We start from the raw sequence: 21077 nt of genomic DNA on the forward strand, positions 1-21077 counted from the left end.
ATGCATGGTGTGTCTCGATGACAACTCACAACACGCAACACGCAACACGCGACGCAGTAAGTTCAGGATGACTCGGGGTGTCTCAGAAAAGCAGGCTTGAAGCTCTAGTTGTAAACTCACAGCGTGGAGTGATAGGGCCACGTATTTGCCTCTTCTCCCAAGATTCTATCAGCTATGTTCGGAACTTGGGACAATAGAGACCATCTTGACCGGACGTCAGCTTGGGCCTGACCGTGAACGCATGTTCCAGTTGCTAGAGCCGACCATTGTCCTACCTGGACGTGGGCTGATCGAACCTAAAGCGCTGGCCTTGGTCCTGGTCAGCAGCCAAAGTTTGAATCCAAGACCTCGTGAAGAGGCTCCCAGAGTGTAACTTGCAAGTTGAGTGCTCGTGCGTGTAAGTCTCCCTCGAGTTTCATCAGAATGTTACCCACCGTCTTCTACCGTGTTAAGCATGTGGCTATCAGATATCATATCCGGTAAAGAGTTGATGAAGAGCCCCTTGAATAAGGAGGTAAACGTTTATCGAGAACCATTTACATTCTTCCTCCCCATTCCTCCTAACACCATGCCATCTATACTGTCGACTTGCCCAAGTCAGACTGCGGCTTCGTGTTTGCTGCAATGTCTGAGATTGTGTTGTCCATGCAAGTTACAACTGCCGACTTGGGGGCCCAGAATCGCCCTTGATCTCGCATTCTTCATCAATGATCACCAACGCACAGGAAAAGAGGATCAAAATGGGCCAGTGTCTTTCCGTCAGGGTGGCCATTGGCCGATACTGCGATGCACGATGCCCTCTTCTTCTGCTCCCGGACGACCCCGCGCCCAAATGTCTGGACAGACGTCATGCACCGTTGCCGCCCTATGGTCAACTCTTACGCATCGTCGTCGATCAATCGACAGGATGGGACCGTCTTCAGCTGTCGACCACCGTTTGTTTCCTTTCTAGTCGACTTTACACGTATGGTGTATCGACAGACTACCATCCATTAGTCCGCTGTTGGATGTCCACTGAGACAACATGAATGGTTGCCGTTCTGCTAATGGCTGGCTGTCTTTCACTTTCGTTTGTACCATTCCAACCCCGGAGCAGATCTCGGGGCCACCCGTGGGGGCGGCCCCACCCTGCTGCCGGCATTAGATGCCGCGCATCGCCTAATTCTCCGACGCCTCTGCCGGCTACCCCTACTGCCGGCAGTACGCACACCCCCTATCGCACAACCCATTCCTCTACGAAGAGCATCTGGGCCTGGGGAAGACGGGCACTAAAGGTGTGGCTGGAGGGAATTGTGCGCAAGCTCCCGAGTCCTCAGGGGCTCAATGTCCCAGCAACTCGTCTCGAGTGAATATAAATCCCGACCACTTCCATCTTCCTCTCTCCAATAATCTACACTCGAGGAGCAAAAGAAGACAAGCGAGTAGGCAGGGAATAGCCTAAGCTAAGAAAAGACATAAAATAAGATATCCGCTGCATTACCATGAAGTCTTTTGTCCACGAGAAATCAACGCCTTCCACCGGCACACCACCTGTCTACGTCAACAATGCCCATCCGGACGACACCAGAAATGGCATCAAGCCAGGCCATCCTCAAGCCCACCATGCGAGGGCCAAAAACGAGCTTGACGTACAACAGACACCCGTTCCCGCCATGGAGGAGCGGTACGATCCGACTGATACCCCTGACCCGGACCCGGCTCAGGGGCTTCCCCTCTCCAAAGCCAGATGCATAGCCCTGGTTACCACTCTCACCGGTGCAAGCTTCATGAATGTGAGTCTGCCTTATTTACCACCCTGCCCAGTTGATCCCTCCACTCGTCACATCGCCCACTCACCGTGCTCACGCAGACCGTGTCCATCCAATCCGTCGTCATCATCCTGCCCTCCATCGGCGCCGACCTGAACATCCCCGAACAGCGCTACCAATGGGTCGTCTCCGCCTACTCCCTGGCCTTTGGCTGCTGCCTCCTCCTCTGCGGCCGCATCGCCGACATCTACGGCAAGCGCACCATCTTCATCGCCGGCACCGCCTGGATGGCCGCCGTCACCATCGCCACCGCCTTCATCCCCAACGAGATCGTCTTCGACCTCTTCCGCGGCCTCCACGGCCTCGGCGCCGCCGCCAACTTCCCTACCGCCCTCGGTATCCTCGGCACCACCTTCCCACCCGGCCGCGCCAAGAACTACGCCTTTAGCGCCTACGCCGCCGGTGCGCCCCTGGGGAGCTTCTTCGGGAACGTCGTCGCTGGCTTCATCGCCAACTTTGCCCACTGGCGCTGGGTCTTTGTCGTCAAGGCCATCCTCTCCAGCGTCATCGCCACCGCCGCCATCTTTGTCATCCCCCACACCCCGACCCCTCGCCAGGTCTCCTCCTCCTCCTCCTCCTCCTCCTCCTCCTCCTCCTCCTCCTCTTCTTCTTTCTCCTCCCCACCCCGTAGCCCCGCCGCCGCCAACAAATCGGTCGACTGGATCGGCGCCTTCCTCATCACCTCCGGCGTCTTCGCCCTCCTGTATGCCTTGGCCGAGGGAAACGTGGTCGGCTGGCACCGCCCCTGGATCCCCGCCATCATCGTCGTCTCCATCCTCGTCATCGTCGCCTTCGCCGCCTGGCAGAACTACCTGGAGCGCAAGGGCGGCGCCCCCCCGCTCATGAAGGTGTCCATCTTTCGCAACGCCCGCTTCAGCGCCGCCATGGTCATCGTGGCCTTCGTCTTCGGCACCTTCAACAACATCATCTTCTTCGCCACCTACTTCTGGCAGGGTTTCCAGGGCCACTCCCCGCTGCAGACCACCCTCCGCTTCCTCCCCGCCGGCGTCACGGGCGTCATCGCCACCTTTGCCGTCGCCATCCTGGTCTCCCGCGTCCCCACCTACCTCCTCCTCGTCTTCGGGAACCTGTCCATGGCCGTCGCCTGCCTGCTCTTCGCCGTCCCCATCCCGCCCACCACCTCCTACTTCGCCTACGGCCTGCCGGCCACGGTCCTCTCCGTCCTTGGCGCCGATGTGACCTGGCCCTGCCTGACCATCTTCACCTCCAAGACGCTGCCGCAGGAGGACCAGGCGCTCGGCGGCGCCCTCATCACCACCGTCGGAGCGCTGGGCCGCGCCATCTTTCTCGCCATTGCCACGGCCGTGCAGAACTCCGTCATGGCCCGGGAACGGGGCGTGCCGGTCCAGGATGCGGGCAGCATCGAGCTGTGGGACGAGCCGTCGCTTGTCGGCCTCCGCGCTGGCAATTGGTTCAGCGTTGGCATCGCGGCCTGCGCACTCCTCATTGTTCTCTTTGTCTTTCGCAGTTCCGAGGTTGTCGGGGGTTCCGAGAAGAAGCCTGAGCCGTCTGTCGAGGAGGGGATTACCGTGGTTGAAATGATTGAAGGGGAGACGGGTGGGGAGAAGACAGGATAGAGGCTTTTTTTTTTTTCCTTTCTTTTCAATGTTATGACGTTTGGTTCATTTCTTTTTCTTTTTGCTTCTTTTCTGTGTCTTTGATTTATTCCCCCTGAATACATGTAGCGCATTGAGATGATAACGTATACATAGCAGCGAGAGAAAACTACATGTGGCGGATTGTTATGCACGACATTGTCAACCGAACTGTGAAAGAAACTAGCAAATTCGGGCATCTGCTCGAAATAACTCATATATTCATGCATGACAATATTGACATGCAGGCGATAATCATACCAGTTTGTCGTCACTATATATACAGTGTGCCCCTTGGAAAGCAGCCAGTGCCAGAAGGGGGTCCTTCAACCTGACGCTTGAAACTATGCGTCCACTCTGTCCATGACACAATCATGATGGACAAACAGAAAAGAATGCATCTACTTTTTGAGTCTGGCACCGGCGGCCTGCAGACGGGAGGTGATGAAGGCGACTTGTTCGTCCACACGTCTGCCATACGCGAAGTGGGCGGGTGTGATGACAAGGGAGCCGGTGCAGACAGCATCGCCAGTGTTGCAGATGATGTTGGTCTTTTCCGGAGGAAAGTTGGGAATCTGACCCCTGTCCTGTAATTTTCCCTCTCATGTTAGCGTCTGACATTCCGTACACTGCACACCTGTAAAGCGGTCAGGCTCCTCTCCTTACCTGTCGGTTCCGGGTATCACCAAACGTGAAAGCGGCGGCAATCTGGTCCTTCTGGGCCTGAGGGAGACTCTCGACGGCGCGGTGGGTGAGCGCAGCACCCTGGCTGTAGCCGCCGACGACGAGGAGGGAGTCCGGGCAGTCGGCGTTGGCGCGGGCGATGAGGCGCTGCATCTCGCGGACGCCTCTGGGGTCGGCGCCGCCGGGGAGGGCGTTGGTGGAGAGGGCGGCGGCGTACTCGATGCCCTCGACGGCGACGTTCTCGGCGCCAAAGTTGGCTTTCAGGCCGTTGGCGGTGGGGGGCCCGCAGACCGTGCCCATGTTGCCGACTTCGGTGGACCCGCGGGCGAAGAGCATGATGATGTCGCGGCAGCCGCCGTCGGTGAACTCGGTGGCGGTGGTTCTCACGCGATTTCGCAGCTGGCGTTTGTCGACGGCGTCGATGGGGCTGGCTGCAGCGAGCGCCACGAGGGTGAGGGTGAAGAGGGATTTGATGGTCAGGAACATTTTTGAGGGAGTGTGAGGTGGTCAGGAGAGAAGTAGTTGGGTGAACGAGTGAAAGAAAGGAGTGAGCTCGCAGAGCTGTGTATCAAAGATGATTAAAAGAGATGGGAAGAACGGAATGAGAGTGGCTGCCTCCGGGGCTAGAGAGATCAAAGTGACTGGTGATGCGCCTGGCTGTGAGAGGGGCAGGAGAAATCACAAGAGAGGGAAGATGGCGGCATCTTATAAGAATATCACGAGACGACATGATGGAGTGCCGACGTGGACAAAGTCCGAGTTCAATCCTGAGCAAGTATGTAGCGTCCAATCGCATCAATTTACCACTTCCATGTAGGAAAGGTATAAGGGAAGTGGGCATTGTCAACCTGGAGAAGGGGTTCGAGTCTTGTCGGCAGTCCAAGATGGGTGGTGGGTTCGCAAGCGTGGCCGTTTCGGGTCAAAGCATCCTGACCCCACGATCAGCGGCATCAAGTGAGACGGTTCGTGTCAACACGGTGGGCCAAGCGGTCATAAGCCATAGTGTAGACCATGGCTCATTACCGGAAACGCAAACAGACATGGGAGAGATGAAAATAGGGATGGGAGTCGAGCCAGAACGTCCTAAATCGGCCGTCGCAAGATGGCTACGACATAGTCGTTCATCTCGTCGAGATAGGTAGTTCAAGCAGCTTGGTGGTAGAATAGACTCGAGAACAGTCAATGAGGGTCAGAATAAACCCAGCCTCAAAATAGCATCACCCAGGGATAGGGGCTCCACTGAGTAACATCCCGAGAGGCCTGATGCGGCAACACAACGCGGGACCAGAGGATCACTACTAGACCACGCGAGGAGACTCTTGGTAGTCTGGCACAGGGGATTTCTTTGTTTCCAAAGTCGGCGCTGGTGATATGATTCGAGGATATGGACCACTGACCAGGGTCGAGCGTGAAACATGTCGAGACACTAGCCGGCTCAGCGAAACCATGCCCAGATGCCGAATCGAATCGGGATAGAAGCGAGCGGTAGTTGCGCACTCGACCACAACTGCTTGTCTTGGTAACGGTTTGGAGAAGATGGTGTAGGCTTTGCAACGAGTTGACTGGCTCCGCTGAGTGTTGATGTTTGTACTATGCAAACAGGTAGACCGTAGGGTGAACATGGGGTTGATGGCTCGACCTGATCATGGTATCACGAAAGAAACAAACAGAGACCCGAGGAAGAATGGTCGACTGAATGAGAGGAACAGAGGAACGGTTTCCATGTGTGACAGACCTTGTCATGATGGTTCGTGTCGAATTGCATCGAGAAACTCATCTCCATTGGAGGTTTGCCAAGGACGGGAGACAGAATAGAAACGACGGAACGTGTTGAAGAACGGTCGTTTCAGGGGGAAAATGTGAAAAAAAAAAACAAAATAAGAAATAAATGTGAGAAATAGTCGGATAAATGTAATTGCGGTCTGACTACGCCCCTGACGTCAGGGATCCGAGAGGTCAGCCACACCAGCCACAGAGACTTGGTACGGTACTACACTAGACTTACGAAGTACTTCGTACGCGGGACGGTTGGAGCGTGGGCTCGCCCAGCAGCTAGGCAACCGCCAAAGTTTCGCCCAATGTCACCAGACCGACCCGACCAGACTCTCGAACACAACATCCACCGCCAAGTTGCTGCGGACCCCGAACATCCTGATTCGGGCCTACCACCACCCTCCACGAACCCTTTGTCTTAGTTCACCATTACCTGGCAACAATACCGTATTCTCGAATGAGCCCAAGAATCCCGACCCAACAGCAGAGTCGTTCCCATTACTCTCTCGACGCTTCTACGTGCCCCCTTCAGAATTGACACGGGCTACCATCTGCCAATCTTCCCCCGCCTTTCCTGACCGGAAGACTCGTGTATGTCTCCCAACGAGCCGACCGCGGATTCTCCTGGCCATTCCGGCAACAACCACCATGACAGCCCTGTTTCCGACCAGGTGACCTCTTCCCTAAGCACCGGAGGCCAGGCTCGCCGCGAGCCGGAGCCCTCCAAGCATGCCCCTGAAAATGACGGCGTTTTGACCGGGACGTTCGCGCCATCAGCCGACAAGCGACCAGCCACTGGCGACCTTTTCGATTTCTCCGGCGAGACGCCAAACCCCTCGGCACCGGATCGAACGTCATCTGCCACATGGGCCGCTGCTTACGATTCTCCAGCCAAAGATGAAGAACAGAAATCATCCGACTCGGCCGAGCATATGGCTTCATCCGTTGCGACCCTCAAGCCCACCAAACCCGTCCCCGCCGACACATCAAGACAATACCTGACCATCAGCACCACCAGCTACGTCGACCCGACCCCGCCTACTCCGACAGCATCTGGCCCCCCGTCTCGTGCTGCCTCTAGTGTCGGTTCTCGGAACGATGCTTCTCCCACAAGGTCCGATGCTGCTTTCGACGAGCGGAGATATGCGAGCGAGGACGAGCAGGAAGGCGGATCCAGATCCGAAATCCAGAGCATCATGGAGCAGTTCACCGGCGACGGCGGCGGCCCGGGAGCTGACGAGGTCATGAGTCCCAGGCTGGAGATCACTTCTCCGGTCCTGGCTCCACCCATTCAGCACCCACCGCGCAAGTCGAGTCTCGAACACATGAGCATTTCCCAGGCGAACCGCTCGCAGGAAGCACTTGGGCTGAGCAGTCTGCCGTCCTCGCCAGCCACTGCCAGGGCCCCCGAACAAATAGCATCGGACGACAAGGGGCCCCCTGTGCCGCCCAAGGACGGCGTTTCGAGAATCTCGTCGTTCCCCCTGCCGCGAGAAGATGGCAGGAGCACGGCCGACGGGCCCTTGTCACCGGCTGTCCCGCACCGACCACCGCCCCCCGAGCCGGAACCGGAGCCGGCACTGCCGTTCGACTTCCACCGCTTCCTGGAACAGCTGCGAAACAAAAAGGCCGATCCGGTGGCCCGTTACCTCAAGTCCTTCCTGTCGGAATTCGGCAAGCGGCAGTGGATGGTGCACGAGCAGGTCAAGATCATAAGCGACTTTCTCGCCTTTATCGCGAATAAGATGGCCCAGTGCGACGTCTGGCGGGACGTGTCAGACGCCGAGTTTGACAACGCGCGCGAGGGCATGGAAAAGCTGGTCATGAACAGGCTTTACAGCCAGACTTTCTCTCCGGCCATTCCGGCGCCGCAGCCGATCCCGGGGGCGAAACCCAGGAAGAGGGGAGGGGAACAGCCACTCGGTCCGGGGAGGAGGGGCCAGCATCAGGAAGATGTAGAACGGGACGAGGTGCTGGCGCAACGGATCAGTATCTACAGCTGGATCCGAGAGGAGCACTTGGATATTCCGGCCACCAGCGAGAGCGGAAAGAGGTTTCTCAAGCTAGCACAGCAAGGTGCGTTTTCTTATCTCCTGCTCTCCCCTTGCCCCGAGCCTGATCGCACACCAAAGTTACTAACACCGAAACTTAGAATTGCTCAAGATCAAGTCGTACCGCGCACCCCGAGACAAAATCATTTGTGTGCTCAACTGCTGCAAGGTCATCTTTGGTTGGTTGACGTCCATTCTTCCATCTCATGCTTGGACGCCCTCCTTGGCGGCAGAGTAGCTCATGCGCGGGGGTGATGACAGGATTGCTTAGGCATAACAAGTCGGACTCGTCGGCCGACTCGTTCATGCCGCTTCTCATCTACGTCGTCCTTCAAGCGAACCCAGAACATTTAGTATCGAACGTCCAGTACATTCTGAGGTTCCGTAACCAGGACAAGCTGGCGGGCGAGGCCGGTTACTACCTGTCGTCTTTGGTATGCTGCGTCGTCGGTCTCGTCGGGACAACCTGAACAAAGAAGTTACTTCTTTTTGCTAACACGTAGGCTACAGATGGGTGCCATTCAGTTTATCGAGGGCATGGATCGAACTAGCCTAACCATCACGGACGAAGAGTTTGAAAAGAACGTGGAAGCAGCTGTTTCAGCTATTACAGAGAAGCAACGGGCCGAGGAGGCAAAGACAAAACAACAACAGCAGCAGCAGCAGAAGCCACTGTCCGAAAAGCCGCCTCTAGGTCTAGTTCCAACGACAGGTGGCGAGCCGACGTCCTCCACCTCGAGAGTATCGGTCGAGGTGACGGGGGAGTCGACTCCGCGGCGCTCAACATCATCCAACGACGGCGAGTCGTCGGACGACAGGGCCGGCATCACGGGGCTGCTACGCACGATCCAGAGGCCCCTCTCGACCATTGGGCGCATGTTGGCCGACGAGCCGGGCGGTAACGGCGGGGGGTCGGACGGAGGGCGCACGTCGCCGCAGCCGGTGGCGGGCAGGGACGATGCTGCGGCCGCACCGCCGCCGCCGCCGCCGCATCGACATGTCCTCTCGGCGGAGGAGGCGGCGGCGAGGCAGGCCAGCGCCGAGGCGGCCGAGGCGCATCGGCTGCACAGGGCCGAGCACAATAACGTGGTGGAGACGCTGGCGGGCATGTTCCCGGACCTGGACCGGGACATTATATCGGACGTGGTGTACCAGAAGCAGGGACGCGTGGGGTTGGCGGTGGATGCGTGTTTGGCGTTGTCTTCGTAGGGTGTTGGTGGGCTACAGAGGTGAAGACAGACGTGTTAACATTGACTCCTTCCATGACGACTGACAATGGACGCTGTGTCCGTACTTGGGGAGTACTCGTACTTGGGTACTAAGTACTGCGTCTCCTGGTTGTCTCGGGTTTGTGTCAGGATAGTGGAGCCTTGGGGTACCTCCCCAAGTCCCTGCACTGACCTGAAGCACCGTGCACGTACTGTGTACGAAGTACATACAGTAGTCTGTATTACCTAAGACTCTACGAATACATTCACAAGTCCCTTCACTGATCACTCATTCGCATGTTCTTCCATTCTTCCTTCTTCCTCAACAACCTACAGCTTGCACCATTCGTCACCTTCACCTTCTCGTCAAGTTCGGTCCTCTGTGACGTGTCTCCATATGATGTCTCCCGCCTGCTTTCCCGTTTGAGATATTCTATTCTGCACGATTCCTTCCGGCCCAGGAAACGGCAAGAGAGTAGGCCAGGACCAGGACCATGACGACAGGAATCAAAAGCTGTTGATGGCTGCCGAGTAATCGGAGTAGCATTCCTCGGTGAAATGGCCTGATCAGAACGAAAACCTTGTCGCTTATTAGTGCCTATGTTTCGAGGACAATGGTCCGCCGCACGGATGCTGCAGGCCTGTTACGTCGTGGCGGGGACCGTTACCATGCCTGAAACGACTCGACTCGGACGCCTCTTTGCACTTGGCCTTTGCTTTTGGGAACGGTGAATACCCTCACGTTCGAGTCTCGCCGAGTTGACGGGTTTTTCGTTCCTTTGCCTCGGTGAGTTGGCGATGGTCAGCTTGGTTCGCCAGTCTTGACCAAACTCGTAGGTTGGGAAAGCTCGGAACATCCATCGACAGGAGACTTGAGGCTATTTTCTAGTGAACATCGCGCGGAACCAAGCTTCTAGGCTTCCCGACTCTAGCACCTCGGGTCTTCAGTTTCATACCACACCCTGAACCCAAAAGCCATCTCCCAGGCCGGATGCGTCCTATTCCGACAACCTTGCCAAGCTTGTTGTCCGCACAGGCCCAGCTCACACCCAGATCCCTGCGACCCAGCACCCAGGGGCCGACTTCGCCGGGCCTCCAAGGTGTCAGACACTCCCCGTCTCCATAACCCCCCTGCTTTACCTCGTGGCCTGGCCACTGGAAAGGTCGCATTCCAGAGCCGTAATATATCAAAACAATCCTCCACTGTCCAAGCTTGCCCCGAACCCCCGTCATAGAGGACACGGCCAGGAAGATCGGATGGGATTTTCTGCCTGCTCCGGGGTCTGTCGGCCAGTCATGCTACGATGTACGGGTTACGACCTCTGCCGGTGCCAAATCGTATCCTCATTACGATGGCTAGCCCGCCTTGAGCAGGAGCCAAGCTTTCTTCTACACAAGGGACCCCCTGACCCTGAGCTTGTCAGGGTATTATGAGCATCAGATCAGGAACCGCGTCAGCATAACGCTACCCGACTCACTGTCACCTAGGCTCCTTTTTTGAGAAGACGAAACGCCCCCACTCGGTGCAGCTATGCCTACGACCGAGATATAATAGCCAGTGTGCCATGCGTAGGTTACAATGATTAGGATCACCCCGTCGTCTCTCTTTCTCAACTCTCGGCTGCCCTTCTGTGTGCTGCTTTCTTTCCTTTCTTCGCTTCGTTTCTTACCCTTTTTTTGTTCGATTCTACCTAAGAGACCGGTTTCTCGAGTTTACACCTAGAGCAAGCCTCATTTACCTTCTTTTTTTTTATCATTTTTACCTCCATTTTATCCTTGGTGTCGTCCGGCAGATCTATTGACGGGAGAAAAAAAGAAAAAGAAAAGAAAATATTTACAACTTCACCACTAGTACACCATTCGTTTTCATCTCTTTGTCAACTCTCAGCAACCGACACGATGCTCTTCCCTCGGTCCTCGGCAGTCGTTGCCTTGCTCGCCCTTGCCGCGTCTTTCGCTGAAGCAGCGGCTCCCATGCCCGAACATCCTGCCCCAGTCGAAGTTCATCCTCCTCCGGCAGCCGTTCATCCTCCTCCAGCAGCCGTCCACCCTCCTCCAGCAGCCGTCCACCCTCCTCCGGCAGCCGTTCATCCTCCTCCGGCAGCAGCTCATCCTCCCCCAGCGGCAGCTCATCCGGCCCCCGAAGAGGTCTGCCACCCCGTCACCCGCACGCTTGTCCACACCGTCCATGTCCCCGTGCCGACGACGGTCAAGCAGACAGTCCACGTCACCGTCCCTGGACCTGCAGAGACCGTTCAGGTCACCCTGCCGACGACCATTGAACAGACGGCTGTCGTCACACAGGTGCAGACGGAGCTGCAGACCGTGGTGCAGACGCAGGTGAACAACGTCACGCAAGTCGAGACCCAGGTGCAGACGCAGACGCAAACAGCAACACGGACGGTGGAGGAGCTCGTCACCAAGGTTCAGACCCAGGAGAGAGTGGTTACCCAGGTGCAGGAGAAGCCCGTCACCGTGCCCGTCACGCAGCTTGTTACCCTCCCTCCGCAAGTCGTCGAGAAGACGGTCACCCAGACAGTCCACGTTACGCTCCCGCCGCAGGTTGTGCACAAGGTTGTCACCAAGGTCCATACGCAGCTGGTGAGGGTGCCGGTTCCCGTCACCAAGGTGCACACGGTTACCTCGACGGTCATCGGGGGCGCCAACCCGGCTCACCCGCCGCCTGCGCATCCGACCCACGCTCCTCCGGCCGTGCACCCTGCTCCTCCGGCCATGCATCCTGCTCCTCCGGCCATGCATCCTGCTCCTCCAGCTATGCATCCTGTCCCGGTTCATCCTCCCGCGCATCCCATGCCCGCGCCTCCCGCGCACCCCTGGCGTCCGGCCCCCGAGCATCCCGCCCACCCTGCGCCTCAAGATCCTACTACCACTTCTATGCCAACCGAAAGCACTTCCGAAGTGATCTCGGACGCACCGGAAGCCACATCAGCACCGCCCATGATGCCCGGGGAGGACGAGACTGAACCCACGCCGACTCCTATCATCGTTCCGGCAGGACGCAACATGCGGTTTATGAGGCGGAACTGACGGAGCGTTGCGTTTCAACGCCCCGTTGCGGCGAGCGTTGCTGGTGTGGTGGGAATATAGGAAGCGTGGGTTGGCTTGACGACCAGGGTAGTGCTTTCAGGGGTTCTCCGTTTTCCATGTTCTTTTGAATTCAGTGGTATAGAGATGCGGTACCGCACTGTACTTAATAAAAGAGAAACTCCGCCGGGTTGGTCCGAGACAAATCTGTCCAATTATCTCTTTCTTTCTTTCTTTTCTTTTCCCTCTGAACTAATGGCCTGAGAAGTGTGTGCGGACAAGCAGCGGAGGGAGTGAAAGGAGAAGAAGGCCATAATGTAGACTTGACGCGCCGACGGAAGCATGATGCGGCATGCTAGAACTATGAGATAAAGTGGAAGCAAACCGTAATACCAATGACCAAGGGTATCCATGTCGTCCCGAGGTTGGCGGCCGCCGACTCGTCACTGTTGGCGTCTTCGCTCCCACTCTGGCTGTCGCCCCGGTCCTCATCGGCACTGTCCGAGCCACCACTCCCACTCTCACTCCTCCCGGCCTCATCCCCGTCCTCTCCACCAGTTTCCTCGGCTTCCTCGGCTTCCTCGACTTCCTCGTACCTCTGCAGCGCAAACTCGACGGAATCCTCCCCATAGGCGTCAAAGTAACTCCCATGGGCCGCGCCGTTGTCGCCGCGGGCGCAGAAAAAATCGCCCTCGTCGCACCAGGACATGATCTTGGGTGCATAGGACTCGCAGGCTGTGATGTTGGCGCGGGGGAAGAGCTGCATGCAGGTGTTTCTGTGTTAGTAATGGTTGAGTTGTGAATGTCGTGTATGACATTGACCCCTCGGTTGAGACAAACGGCCGTCACAACGTTAGGCATTCACTTGAGTGGCGGACAAGAGGGGAGCAAGGACAATTCTAGTGAAGAGGCAGATGATATGGAAAACACAGGGGAGGAAAGCTTACGCCGTTTGTGGTGCTGTTCCCGTGATTCCACGGCGCATCGGCCGCATGAGTCGGGTCTCCGTAAAGTATGACGGCGAGGACTTTTGGTTTTTCGCTTTAGTATCAGCCTTCGTTTTGTCCTTGGAATGGATGCGTTGCCAGCAACGAAGAAGAGAGCTTACCATTGCGCTCAACTATAGTCTCGTTAAGCGGCGTCGACTCGTTAAATCGCACGAGCGGCCTCTCGTAGGGTTCGGCGCCACACAGCGTATCGAGGATGACTTGCGCGCCCTACCCAAGACATCAATCCGGATCAACATGCTTCAAATCGACCAGAGGAGACGGCACGGGTAAAACATTCCAATTGACAGGAGGGCTGATGCGCTTACCTGGGAATAGCCCATCAACACGACCTGACCCCCTGGACACGTCCCGCTGTACGATTCCAGGGCGTCGCGCAGCTCGAGAATGCCGGCGGCGACGGAGGTTGTGTAGTCGAGGAGCGTAGCCGGGTAATTGAGCGCCTGGATGGTGGAGTCGGGGATGGCGGCCGCGAGGTCGGATGCCACGGGACCGAGACGGCCAGGACCGAGGTCTTCGCCGGATCCACGCGCCGTGATGATGTGCACGCCCTCTGCGCAGGTGGTTGGGGTTGTCGTGGTGATGTTTTCAATGTTTTGCGCCGTGGCATGTGAAAGAAGGAGGGTAAGGAGGAGATGTGGGAGGAGGACAGTGGCGGCCACTTTTGGCGCCATTGAGAAGAGGAATCTCATTTTGCGGGCTGTCCTTGATGGATACGTCGGAATAGGGGCTATGTTGGAGTTGTTGGTGAACAAGTTGAAGCTGACGATGCTCCGGGGCATAACAGCGCCCCGAGCTTCAGCGATACGCGAGCCGATGTTAGTGGGGGGATAGGGGGGGCTTGGGGGGCGCTTGGGGGGCGCTTAAGGGGGTGTGGGGGGAAAAAGACGAAAATAGACACATGCACATGGCATCGCACAGCATACGAATAAGACGAGCTCTTAAGACGCAGGGGACTACAGCGCATGGGAACGATATAAGTGAAAATCCCACCAGAAAGCAATTCTCCCGAGCGACCGAGCATCACCAATCCACGATAGTAGGGAACCTGTTGCTCGCCCTTCAAAGGCTTTGATCAGAACAAAGGAGAGAAGATCTCGCCCTTCGGGCGCGGCTGCGATTTTTAGCTGGCTCCCTATACGTTAATTTTAAGTGGGCTCCTAATACGGTAGATTATTAAGCGACCATATATAATTAAGTAGATTATTTTTAATATATAGTGAGTATTTTTAGCTTATAAAAATAAAGGTTATATACTAATAATTAAACCTATCCTTTAATATTAAAGTTATATAGTATTTTTTCTTTATACTATTTAAGATTATAAAACGTAATATATTCGTTAACTCTCTTTATTCTTAATATTAACTAATAATAATTAACTGCTTACGAATAACGTAAAAAATTAATACTATTATAGTAACTATATAAGTATAAGAATTAGTTAAATAACTCTAAAAAAGTCTTACTCACCGCCACTATAGAATAGCTGGTTTAAAAGTTTAGTATTATTATTACTCTCTTATAGTCTTACTCTGCTATCCTAACTATTCTAGGAGCCCTGTTTAGGCTATACGGTCCTTCTTAGCTGGTTATAGGAGGAAAAAACCCCTCCGGGTAGAAAAGCCCTTATACTCTTCTCGCGGTTTAAAATATATATAGTCGGAATCCCTTATACGCTTATAAGTGAGTTCCTAATAATAGAATATTATCTTACCCTTTCTTTATAGCCTACTCTCCTCCACTCACTCCCTTCCCTGGGGCTTTTAAAGTAATATATTCTTAAAAAGATTATTATATTATTTTCCCTATTATCCCCTTCCCTAGGGGCTTCTAAAGTAATATATTATTTAAAAGATAATAGTATTATATTCCCTTTACCCCCTCCCCCTTACTCCCTTTCCCGGGGGCTTATAAAGTACTATATTATTTGAAAGATAATAGTAATATATTTCCCTTCGCCCTCCCTCCCCCTCCCTCCCGCTCCCCCCTTCCTTCTACGCGGGCCTTTAAGTACTATATTAGTTAAGAAGTAGTACTATTATATTCCTATAGAAAGATATATATTTATAAGTCTTTTAAAGTATAGTCTATTAGGTTATATATAGCCCCTATCTAAAGCTCACTCCTTATATAATGAATTCAAATAGGCTCCTAAGATAATAATTAACTATTATAGAATTAATATATATCTATTCTTATTACTAACTTGAATAGTATACCTGGCTTAAATAACTTATATTCTTAATAATAAATATTCTACCATTATAATTGAAATTATAGTATTTTAGTATATATTATAAGCATCATTATATTAATTATAATACTTTAAAAAGTCTTAGTATTCTTATAATTATATAATATATTATCCTATAATATATGTAATACCTTCTTTTATAATATACTTTAAAAAAATACTATATAAAACATTTTATAATATTTAGTTACCTAATATATATTATTAAATAATTATTTATTAGACTATTAAAGGATAGGTACGGCTCTATAGTTAGGAGGGCCTTAAGAGTTTATTCTAAGGTACGAACCGTACTGCGAGCGCGTTGTATATTCGGTTGTTATTGCCTGTGGACGTGGTAGGAGCACAGTTTGCGGGAAGGGATACACACGTTCAGGTGGTCAGGTTTCGTCCGAAAGTGACATCTATTTTGATCAATTTCCCATACAAAAAGAGGTACCGCCCCGACATTGATTATCTTACGTGTTAGGGCGGCAGGTCACTAATATACTGTGGAGGTATTTTGCGGGCGAAAAACTACCAAAAAAGTCCGTGCACACAGTGGAGGTACAAAACCTCTTAACCGCCCTTTGCGGGTCTAGGAACAGTGAGTATATGACAGGAACCCGGACAGAAAACCATGGCAATCCGAACATCCAACCCAAATCATTCATACGCGACGGATGTCAGGTAACTACCGTGGCTCTCATCCCTCAAACATGTACCTTGAGGAAACCGGTAATCTCACCCTCATACAGCGGCTCGCCGGTAAAGGGGTCTTGGCTGTTCGCCCCCAGCAGACGCGCCTCCCAGTAGTCGCCAAACTCGGCCGACTCCCGCTTCTGGAAACCCCAAGTCGCGTACCCGCCGGAGCCGAGGAAGACGCCCGGGCGCCTCTCGTCGTCGTCGACACTGTAAAGCGCGTACGGCTCGATGGGCGTGCCGGCCACCTTGTACATGAGCAGCGCGCCGTGCGGGATGTCAGCCGCCACGAGGGGCTCCCACGTGTAGGCCGAGACGCCGGTGGGGACGAGCCCTTGCACGCCCGTGGCGCCGACGCACTGGAGCGGGTTGGTCGCGTAGCCTGGCCGGTCGTTGACGCCCAGCTGGAGGGGACACGGTGTTAGCGAATCTGCAGCGGAGGATGTGAGGGGGAGGAAATATTCACGTTGCCCCAGCGAATCTCATGTGCGCCGCGGGAGAACACGGCGATCAAGCCAATGCCGTCAATGTGCTCGCCTGTGCCGTCGGCGAGGATAGGCCAGGGCCCGGCGTTTCCTGTGGAGGCGACGTAACCGGGGAAGGCGGCGCAGCCACCGGGGAGCAGCTCGGCGCGGACCTCTGGCGCGGCTGTGACGAGGCCCGCGGTGGCCAGGGTGAGGAGCGACAGGACGAGGCTGGTGGAAGGCATTGTGTGGGTAGGGGGGAGGAGATCGATAGGCCGACGAATGGTGACGGACAAGTCGACGACGGGTGATGGCTGGTGATCACTGATGGATGGATGGCCCGGCCAATTATGTCTCCATCGTCCCTGTCGACGACGCCGTCCGTTTTATAACGTCTTTCGTCTTCAGTTAGAGACCATTTGACCAAGCGGTTGCCTAGAACGGAGTCTCCTAACGTCAACTAACTGTTCCTTCGAACATGGGTTCCATGGTCTAATGACTCTCATCGTTGCATTAAAGTGCATTCTTCGGCGTGGAAAAGGCGGCCCGTCTGACAGAAGGATTCTTCACAACTTTTCACGCGTTCGATGTGTATCTTGTCCGGCTATACTATGAAGCATCGTGAGCACTCCTCGTAAGCCGGGACTATCTCGCGCTAAAACCGTGCCTCGGCTATGCTGCCTAACTGGGCCGCTCCCGTGATACTCGCCCCTGGCGGCCTGGCCTTGCAAGAGAAGAGTAGGACCAGATAAGTCGCGGCGGCATTACAATACGGGGCATGTCCAGCCAGGGTTCACCCTGGCTAGTTCTACTAATCCGTCAGAGCAAGCAGAGTAATTCCCTGTCCTTCGTACAATGTATTGACAAATGATTTCGGACAGTAATTCATGCATCATGCTGGGGGGTCCTGGTGCCCGGTTGGCGTAGGCAACAGTACGGAAGATGTGTTTCACGAGCTCGTTTCATGGGCAGAGAACAGATCGGAGATGATGCTGAGCTTTGAGGGCACGAGAGGAGTTTTCTGGTGAATGATGGAAGTATTCACCCCTGTATATATACGCTGTTGGGAGACGTTGCGTTGAGGTGGAATTCTTGAGAATGAGGAGGATGCCAGAGAAAAGAAATGCGTACCCACGACGAGATGGAGGAAATTGGTGAGAGGCAAGTAGTTTCCGGGGTTGCTGTAGGGTACATAAGCTAGGTTAGTGCCTTGTCTTGTATGAAGCAAATAAGCGCGAATGGTTTAGTGGTAAAATTCTCCGTTGCCATCGGGGAGCCCTGGGTTCGATTCCCAGTTCACGCAGCTTCTATTTTTGTCGTTCCACCTTCTTTTTTTTTTTTTTTTTTTTCCACAGTACTGTCATGTGATTGGCGCTGACAAAGACGTCGGTCCTCGGCTTCTTCCGTCCCCGATATTTCCATACTCGCAGAAAGACTCCAGCCATTGACGACTACGACATCGTCGAGACTCTCTCGTCTGGTGGAATTCAGTGCTTACCTGTAGCTTATCGCAAACACACAACAATCTATGCCATCACTTACTGCTTTTAGCTTCCTTAGCCTCACCGGTCTTGCTCATCCGTAGCAGCATGCTCCGTTAATCAATTGGCCTTTTCTTTCCTTTTCGTTCCCAAGCCTCGCACTCGCTTCCCGTGACACGCAAGGCACGCACGCAGACGCCTCTTGCAAGTCAAGGCACTGGGTCGTTCCGTCGAGTCCTTGATCGAGGCACTCTTGCAAGAGAAGAGCTGGGCTTTTGTCAAGTCGAGTCAAGCGAGTCGAGCCGAGAATCATCGCGCCATTCTTCCCACCTTGCCTCGTCCCGATTCCGACTTCCCCGACTTCATCCCCGATTCCATCCCCGATTCCATCCCACGACAACGCGCATCGGTCACAGTAATGGCCAAGAAGAAGAATAAACAGCAGTTGGTGGTCACTGGCGATGATGAGGCTGGCGACGCCTCTGGATCTGGACGGGGCTCCGTATCCAGGTCTGCCCAGACCCATGCCACCACCAAGACCACCGGCAGCCCGACTGACGGTGCTCCTGCCCTCATCATCTGCCGCAACAAGTCCGTCTACTCCCTTTCCCGTGGTTGAAATTCTTCCCTGTTGTCGCGGCTACCATGGCCCCTGCGTCCTTTATATCCTATTTTGTATCTCACAGACAGCTGCGACTCGGTGCCAAACCAAACTAACACCCATTCATCTAGACACTGGCGCTACATCTCCTCCTTCCACGGCCCATGGCTCCAAATGCCCATCGAAATCCTCGAGACCATCGCCAACGTCAACTACAACGCCCCCCGACCCCGCCCCATCGACCCCGCCGTCCTCTTCGACCTCGTCAAGATCCGCCGCCTCGTCGACGAAGCCACCAACCTCGCCGTCCGTGCCGCCAGCGACACCACCTCCCCGGCCCTCGGGAACCTCTACGGCGGTCTCAACGGCCACGCCGCCTCGGCCCTGGGTTTCGGCGGCGGAGGCGGAGGCGGCCACGGCACCAAGCTGAGCAGGGAGCGCAAGTTCCGCATGCGCGAGCAGGCCGCCCAGAAACTCGCCCGCGCCTACCGCCTCGACGAGATCGCCTGCAGCGTCGCCACCATGCAGGGCGCCTCCACCCTCGAGGAAATCGGCGCCCTGGTGCTGCAGCGCAACCCCGACGACCCGGACGCGAAGTACGTCCACTTTTTCCACGAGAAGATCCCCTCGCGCCAGCTCGCCACGTCTACCAGCCTGGCCCCGCTGCGCGACATCATCGACGCTCGCCCCACCGACCCCGAGACCTGGCGCACGCGCGCCACCGTCCGCATCTTCAAGGAAGATTACGAGGGTGCCGCCATGGACCTGACCCAGGCTCTGCAGGTCCATCGCTTCCATCGCCCGCAACACGCCGCCGCATCTGCTGCTGCTGCCGGGTCCGTCGTGCTGGGCGGCGCCGCGAGGAGGCCGCCTGATGTCATTCTGTCCGAGGAACAACAACCGAGCAGCTTGGAGACCCAGCTCCTCTTCCAGCGCGCGGGCGTATATCTCACCATCGCATGTCAACATGTGGCGGCCGGATTGCCCGATTCACCACCCGCCGCCGGCGGAACGCAGAACCCCGCCGCAAACGGTCAGAACGGCGAGTCGCCGCCGCGGCGGGAGCTGTCCGCAGAGGAAAAGGAAGCGTCGCGCCGCGCACTCGAGCACCGCAAACTGGTCAAGACATACGCCAAGCGAGCATCGAGGGACTACATGGCCTACCTCGCTCAATTCGACTACACCCCCGATCTCCCCGTCAAACTCGCCAGGGACTTTACCGAGAAGATCAACATGTCTGCCCAGGGTAACCGGCACCCTCGCCTCCCAGACTCCGGGACCACGCCGACCTACACCGTCTACCCCCTCCCCGATCTTTTCCATGCCGTCCCCCCTTCCGACCTTCCTCCCTACCCAGCCCAAGACGTCGCCCTACAGCAGAACGCCAGCCCCGCCCCGTCCCCCGCCACCAGCAACGAGGCCGTCGCCTACCACCCCCTCCTCACCGACGCCCTCCACTCCCTCCTCCTCTGCCACTGCCTGATCCAGACCTCGGCCAAGGAACTCCTCCGCCACGCCTACATGGTCGCCCGCCTCGCCCGCCTCGCCGACGGCTACCCGGTCTTCCAAGCCAGCCGCTCCCCCGCCCGCGCCGACTGGCTCGAAGTCCTCCGCCGCGCCAACAACTGGATCCAACTCTCGCCATCATGGGAGCAGCTCTGTGCCCCGGCGCCCCTGCCCGCCCTGGACGACCCCTCCTCGGCCCCCAAGTCGCGCCAGCACCATCCGGCCCCGGACCTCGCCGCTGCCGCCGCCGCCGCCGTCACCCGCGGGAAGACGGAGGATCCACCCCCGCCCGCCGCAGAGGTTGATGACCAACAGCGCCGCGAGCGCATCCGGCAACGCGCCATCATGGAGACCCTCGAGGACGACCGCGTGGTCGACGAGGCTACTTTCCGCGCCGCGGTGACGGCCCGTCAGAACCGCGCCGAGGCAGACCATCTGGAGGAGCAGCAGCGGAAACTGCGCAACGGCGCGGCGAACGGTGCTGTCGGTCCGAAGCCCTCGACTGCGCCTCGGGGGGAAGGCACCGCTGGCCCTTCGTCCGCTTCCGCTTCTTCTTCGGACCAGTACAGGCAGGCCAGTCACTCGCAGGCATCGGCGTCGTCGACCCTCCGGCGCTGGAGCGTGGATGACGGCCGTGAGTATCCCATCCTCACCGAACGGGCGGCTGCCGTGGCGCGGTGGGTGATGGAAGCGCCTGCCGGAGCGGGCGTGACGCGCCGGAAGAAGAAGGGGCCAACTGCGAAGAAAGGCGTCAAGGCGGCTGCTGCTGCTGGGGGGGGATCAGAACCGATGGCCCGGCCGGAGGACGCGTGTCCCTTGGCCGGAGCACGGGAAGGCGTTGCGAGTTTGGCCTTGAAGGACGCGCAGTGAACATGCGATGCGAGCGCCATGAATC

General features: G+C 56.0%; 8 protein-coding genes and 1 non-coding gene across 9 annotated transcripts; 5 read left to right on the forward strand and 4 right to left on the reverse strand.

Annotated features, from left to right (window-relative positions):
* Nucleotides 1-1652: 1652 nt before the first annotated feature.
* Nucleotides 1653-3406, forward strand: ACRALDRAFT_2099126 (uncharacterized protein; the record flags this gene model as incomplete). The annotated part of the gene is made up of 2 exons (XM_071022928.1): nt 1653-1772; nt 1850-3406. The coding sequence occupies 2 exons, from the start codon at nt 1653-1655 to the stop codon at nt 3404-3406; spliced, it is 1677 nt and encodes a 558-aa protein (XP_070878003.1).
* Nucleotides 3407-3617: 211 nt separating this feature from the next.
* ACRALDRAFT_1092622 (carbohydrate esterase family 5 protein) lies at nt 3618-4669 on the reverse strand. The gene is made up of 2 exons (XM_071019624.1): nt 4091-4669; nt 3618-4011 (listed from the first exon to the last, which is right to left on the reverse strand). Exons 1-2 carry the CDS (start codon nt 4592-4594, stop codon nt 3826-3828), a joined length of 690 nt encoding a protein of 229 aa, XP_070878004.1. The 5' UTR covers nt 4595-4669; the 3' UTR covers nt 3618-3825.
* A 1805-nt stretch (nt 4670-6474) lies between these two features.
* On the forward strand, nt 6475-9141 carry ACRALDRAFT_2026393 (uncharacterized protein; the record flags this gene model as incomplete). Its single annotated transcript, XM_071020383.1, has 4 exons — nt 6475-7957; nt 8034-8111; nt 8194-8366; nt 8443-9141. 4 exons carry the CDS (start codon nt 6475-6477, stop codon nt 9139-9141), a joined length of 2433 nt encoding a protein of 810 aa, XP_070878005.1.
* A 35-nt stretch (nt 9142-9176) lies between these two features.
* On the reverse strand, nt 9177-10373 carry ACRALDRAFT_208072 (uncharacterized protein; the record flags this gene model as incomplete). Its single annotated transcript, XM_071022387.1, has 9 exons — nt 9177-9274; nt 9330-9352; nt 9423-9531; nt 9585-9703; nt 9769-9856; nt 9883-9987; nt 10076-10233; nt 10281-10295; nt 10345-10373. 9 exons carry the CDS (start codon nt 10371-10373, stop codon nt 9177-9179), a joined length of 744 nt encoding a protein of 247 aa, XP_070878006.1.
* Nucleotides 10374-11039: 666 nt separating this feature from the next.
* On the forward strand, nt 11040-12188 carry ACRALDRAFT_2041019 (uncharacterized protein; the record flags this gene model as incomplete). Its single annotated transcript, XM_071021116.1, has 1 exon — nt 11040-12188. One exon carries the CDS (start codon nt 11040-11042, stop codon nt 12186-12188), a length of 1149 nt encoding a protein of 382 aa, XP_070878007.1.
* A 592-nt stretch (nt 12189-12780) lies between these two features.
* ACRALDRAFT_2065172 (carbohydrate esterase family 5 protein) lies at nt 12781-13761 on the reverse strand (the record flags this gene model as incomplete). Its single annotated transcript, XM_071022058.1, has 4 exons — nt 12781-12945; nt 13133-13212; nt 13294-13402; nt 13501-13761. Coding segments are annotated over 4 exons (615 nt in total), but the record flags the coding sequence as incomplete, so codon positions are not given.
* Nucleotides 13762-16093: 2332 nt separating this feature from the next.
* On the reverse strand, nt 16094-17072 carry ACRALDRAFT_1062071 (uncharacterized protein). Its single transcript, XM_071016532.1, has 2 exons — nt 16597-17072; nt 16094-16534 (listed from the first exon to the last, which is right to left on the reverse strand). The coding sequence occupies exons 1-2, from the start codon at nt 16837-16839 to the stop codon at nt 16142-16144; spliced, it is 636 nt and encodes a 211-aa protein (XP_070878009.1). The 5' UTR covers nt 16840-17072; the 3' UTR covers nt 16094-16141.
* A 754-nt stretch (nt 17073-17826) lies between these two features.
* Nucleotides 17827-17897, forward strand: ACRALDRAFT_t80. The gene has a single exon. It is a non-coding gene; the product is annotated as a tRNA-Gly (tRNA).
* Nucleotides 17898-18066: 169 nt separating this feature from the next.
* ACRALDRAFT_2052332 (uncharacterized protein) lies at nt 18067-21052 on the forward strand (the record flags this gene model as incomplete). Its single annotated transcript, XM_071021645.1, has 2 exons — nt 18067-18666; nt 18808-21052. The coding sequence occupies exons 1-2, from the start codon at nt 18494-18496 to the stop codon at nt 21050-21052; spliced, it is 2418 nt and encodes an 805-aa protein (XP_070878010.1). The 5' UTR covers nt 18067-18493.
* Between the last annotated feature and the right edge of the window lie 25 nt (nt 21053-21077).

The sequence above is a fragment of the Sodiomyces alcalophilus genome, assembly GCF_042370955.1.
Source record: "Sodiomyces alcalophilus JCM 7366 unplaced genomic scaffold ACRALscaffold_2, whole genome shotgun sequence".
Taxonomy (NCBI): domain Eukaryota; kingdom Fungi; phylum Ascomycota; class Sordariomycetes; order Glomerellales; family Plectosphaerellaceae; genus Sodiomyces; species Sodiomyces alcalophilus.

Excerpts from the sequence above, each read along its gene's own strand:
- ACRALDRAFT_1092622 (XM_071019624.1), bottom strand. The coding sequence starts at position 4,594 with ATGTTCCTGACCATCAAATCCCTCTTCACCCTCACCCTCGTGGCGCTC. Across the intron at positions 4,012-4,090 it reads GTGATACCCGGAACCGACAG|GACAGGGGTCAGATTCCCAA; the intron begins GTAAGGAGAGGA and ends GGAAAATTACAG.
- ACRALDRAFT_1062071 (XM_071016532.1), bottom strand. The coding sequence starts at position 16,839 with ATGCCTTCCACCAGCCTCGTCCTGTCGCTCCTCACCCTGGCCACCGCG. Across the intron at positions 16,535-16,596 it reads ATGAGATTCGCTGGGGCAAC|CTGGGCGTCAACGACCGGCC; the intron begins GTGAATATTTCC and ends TGTCCCCTCCAG.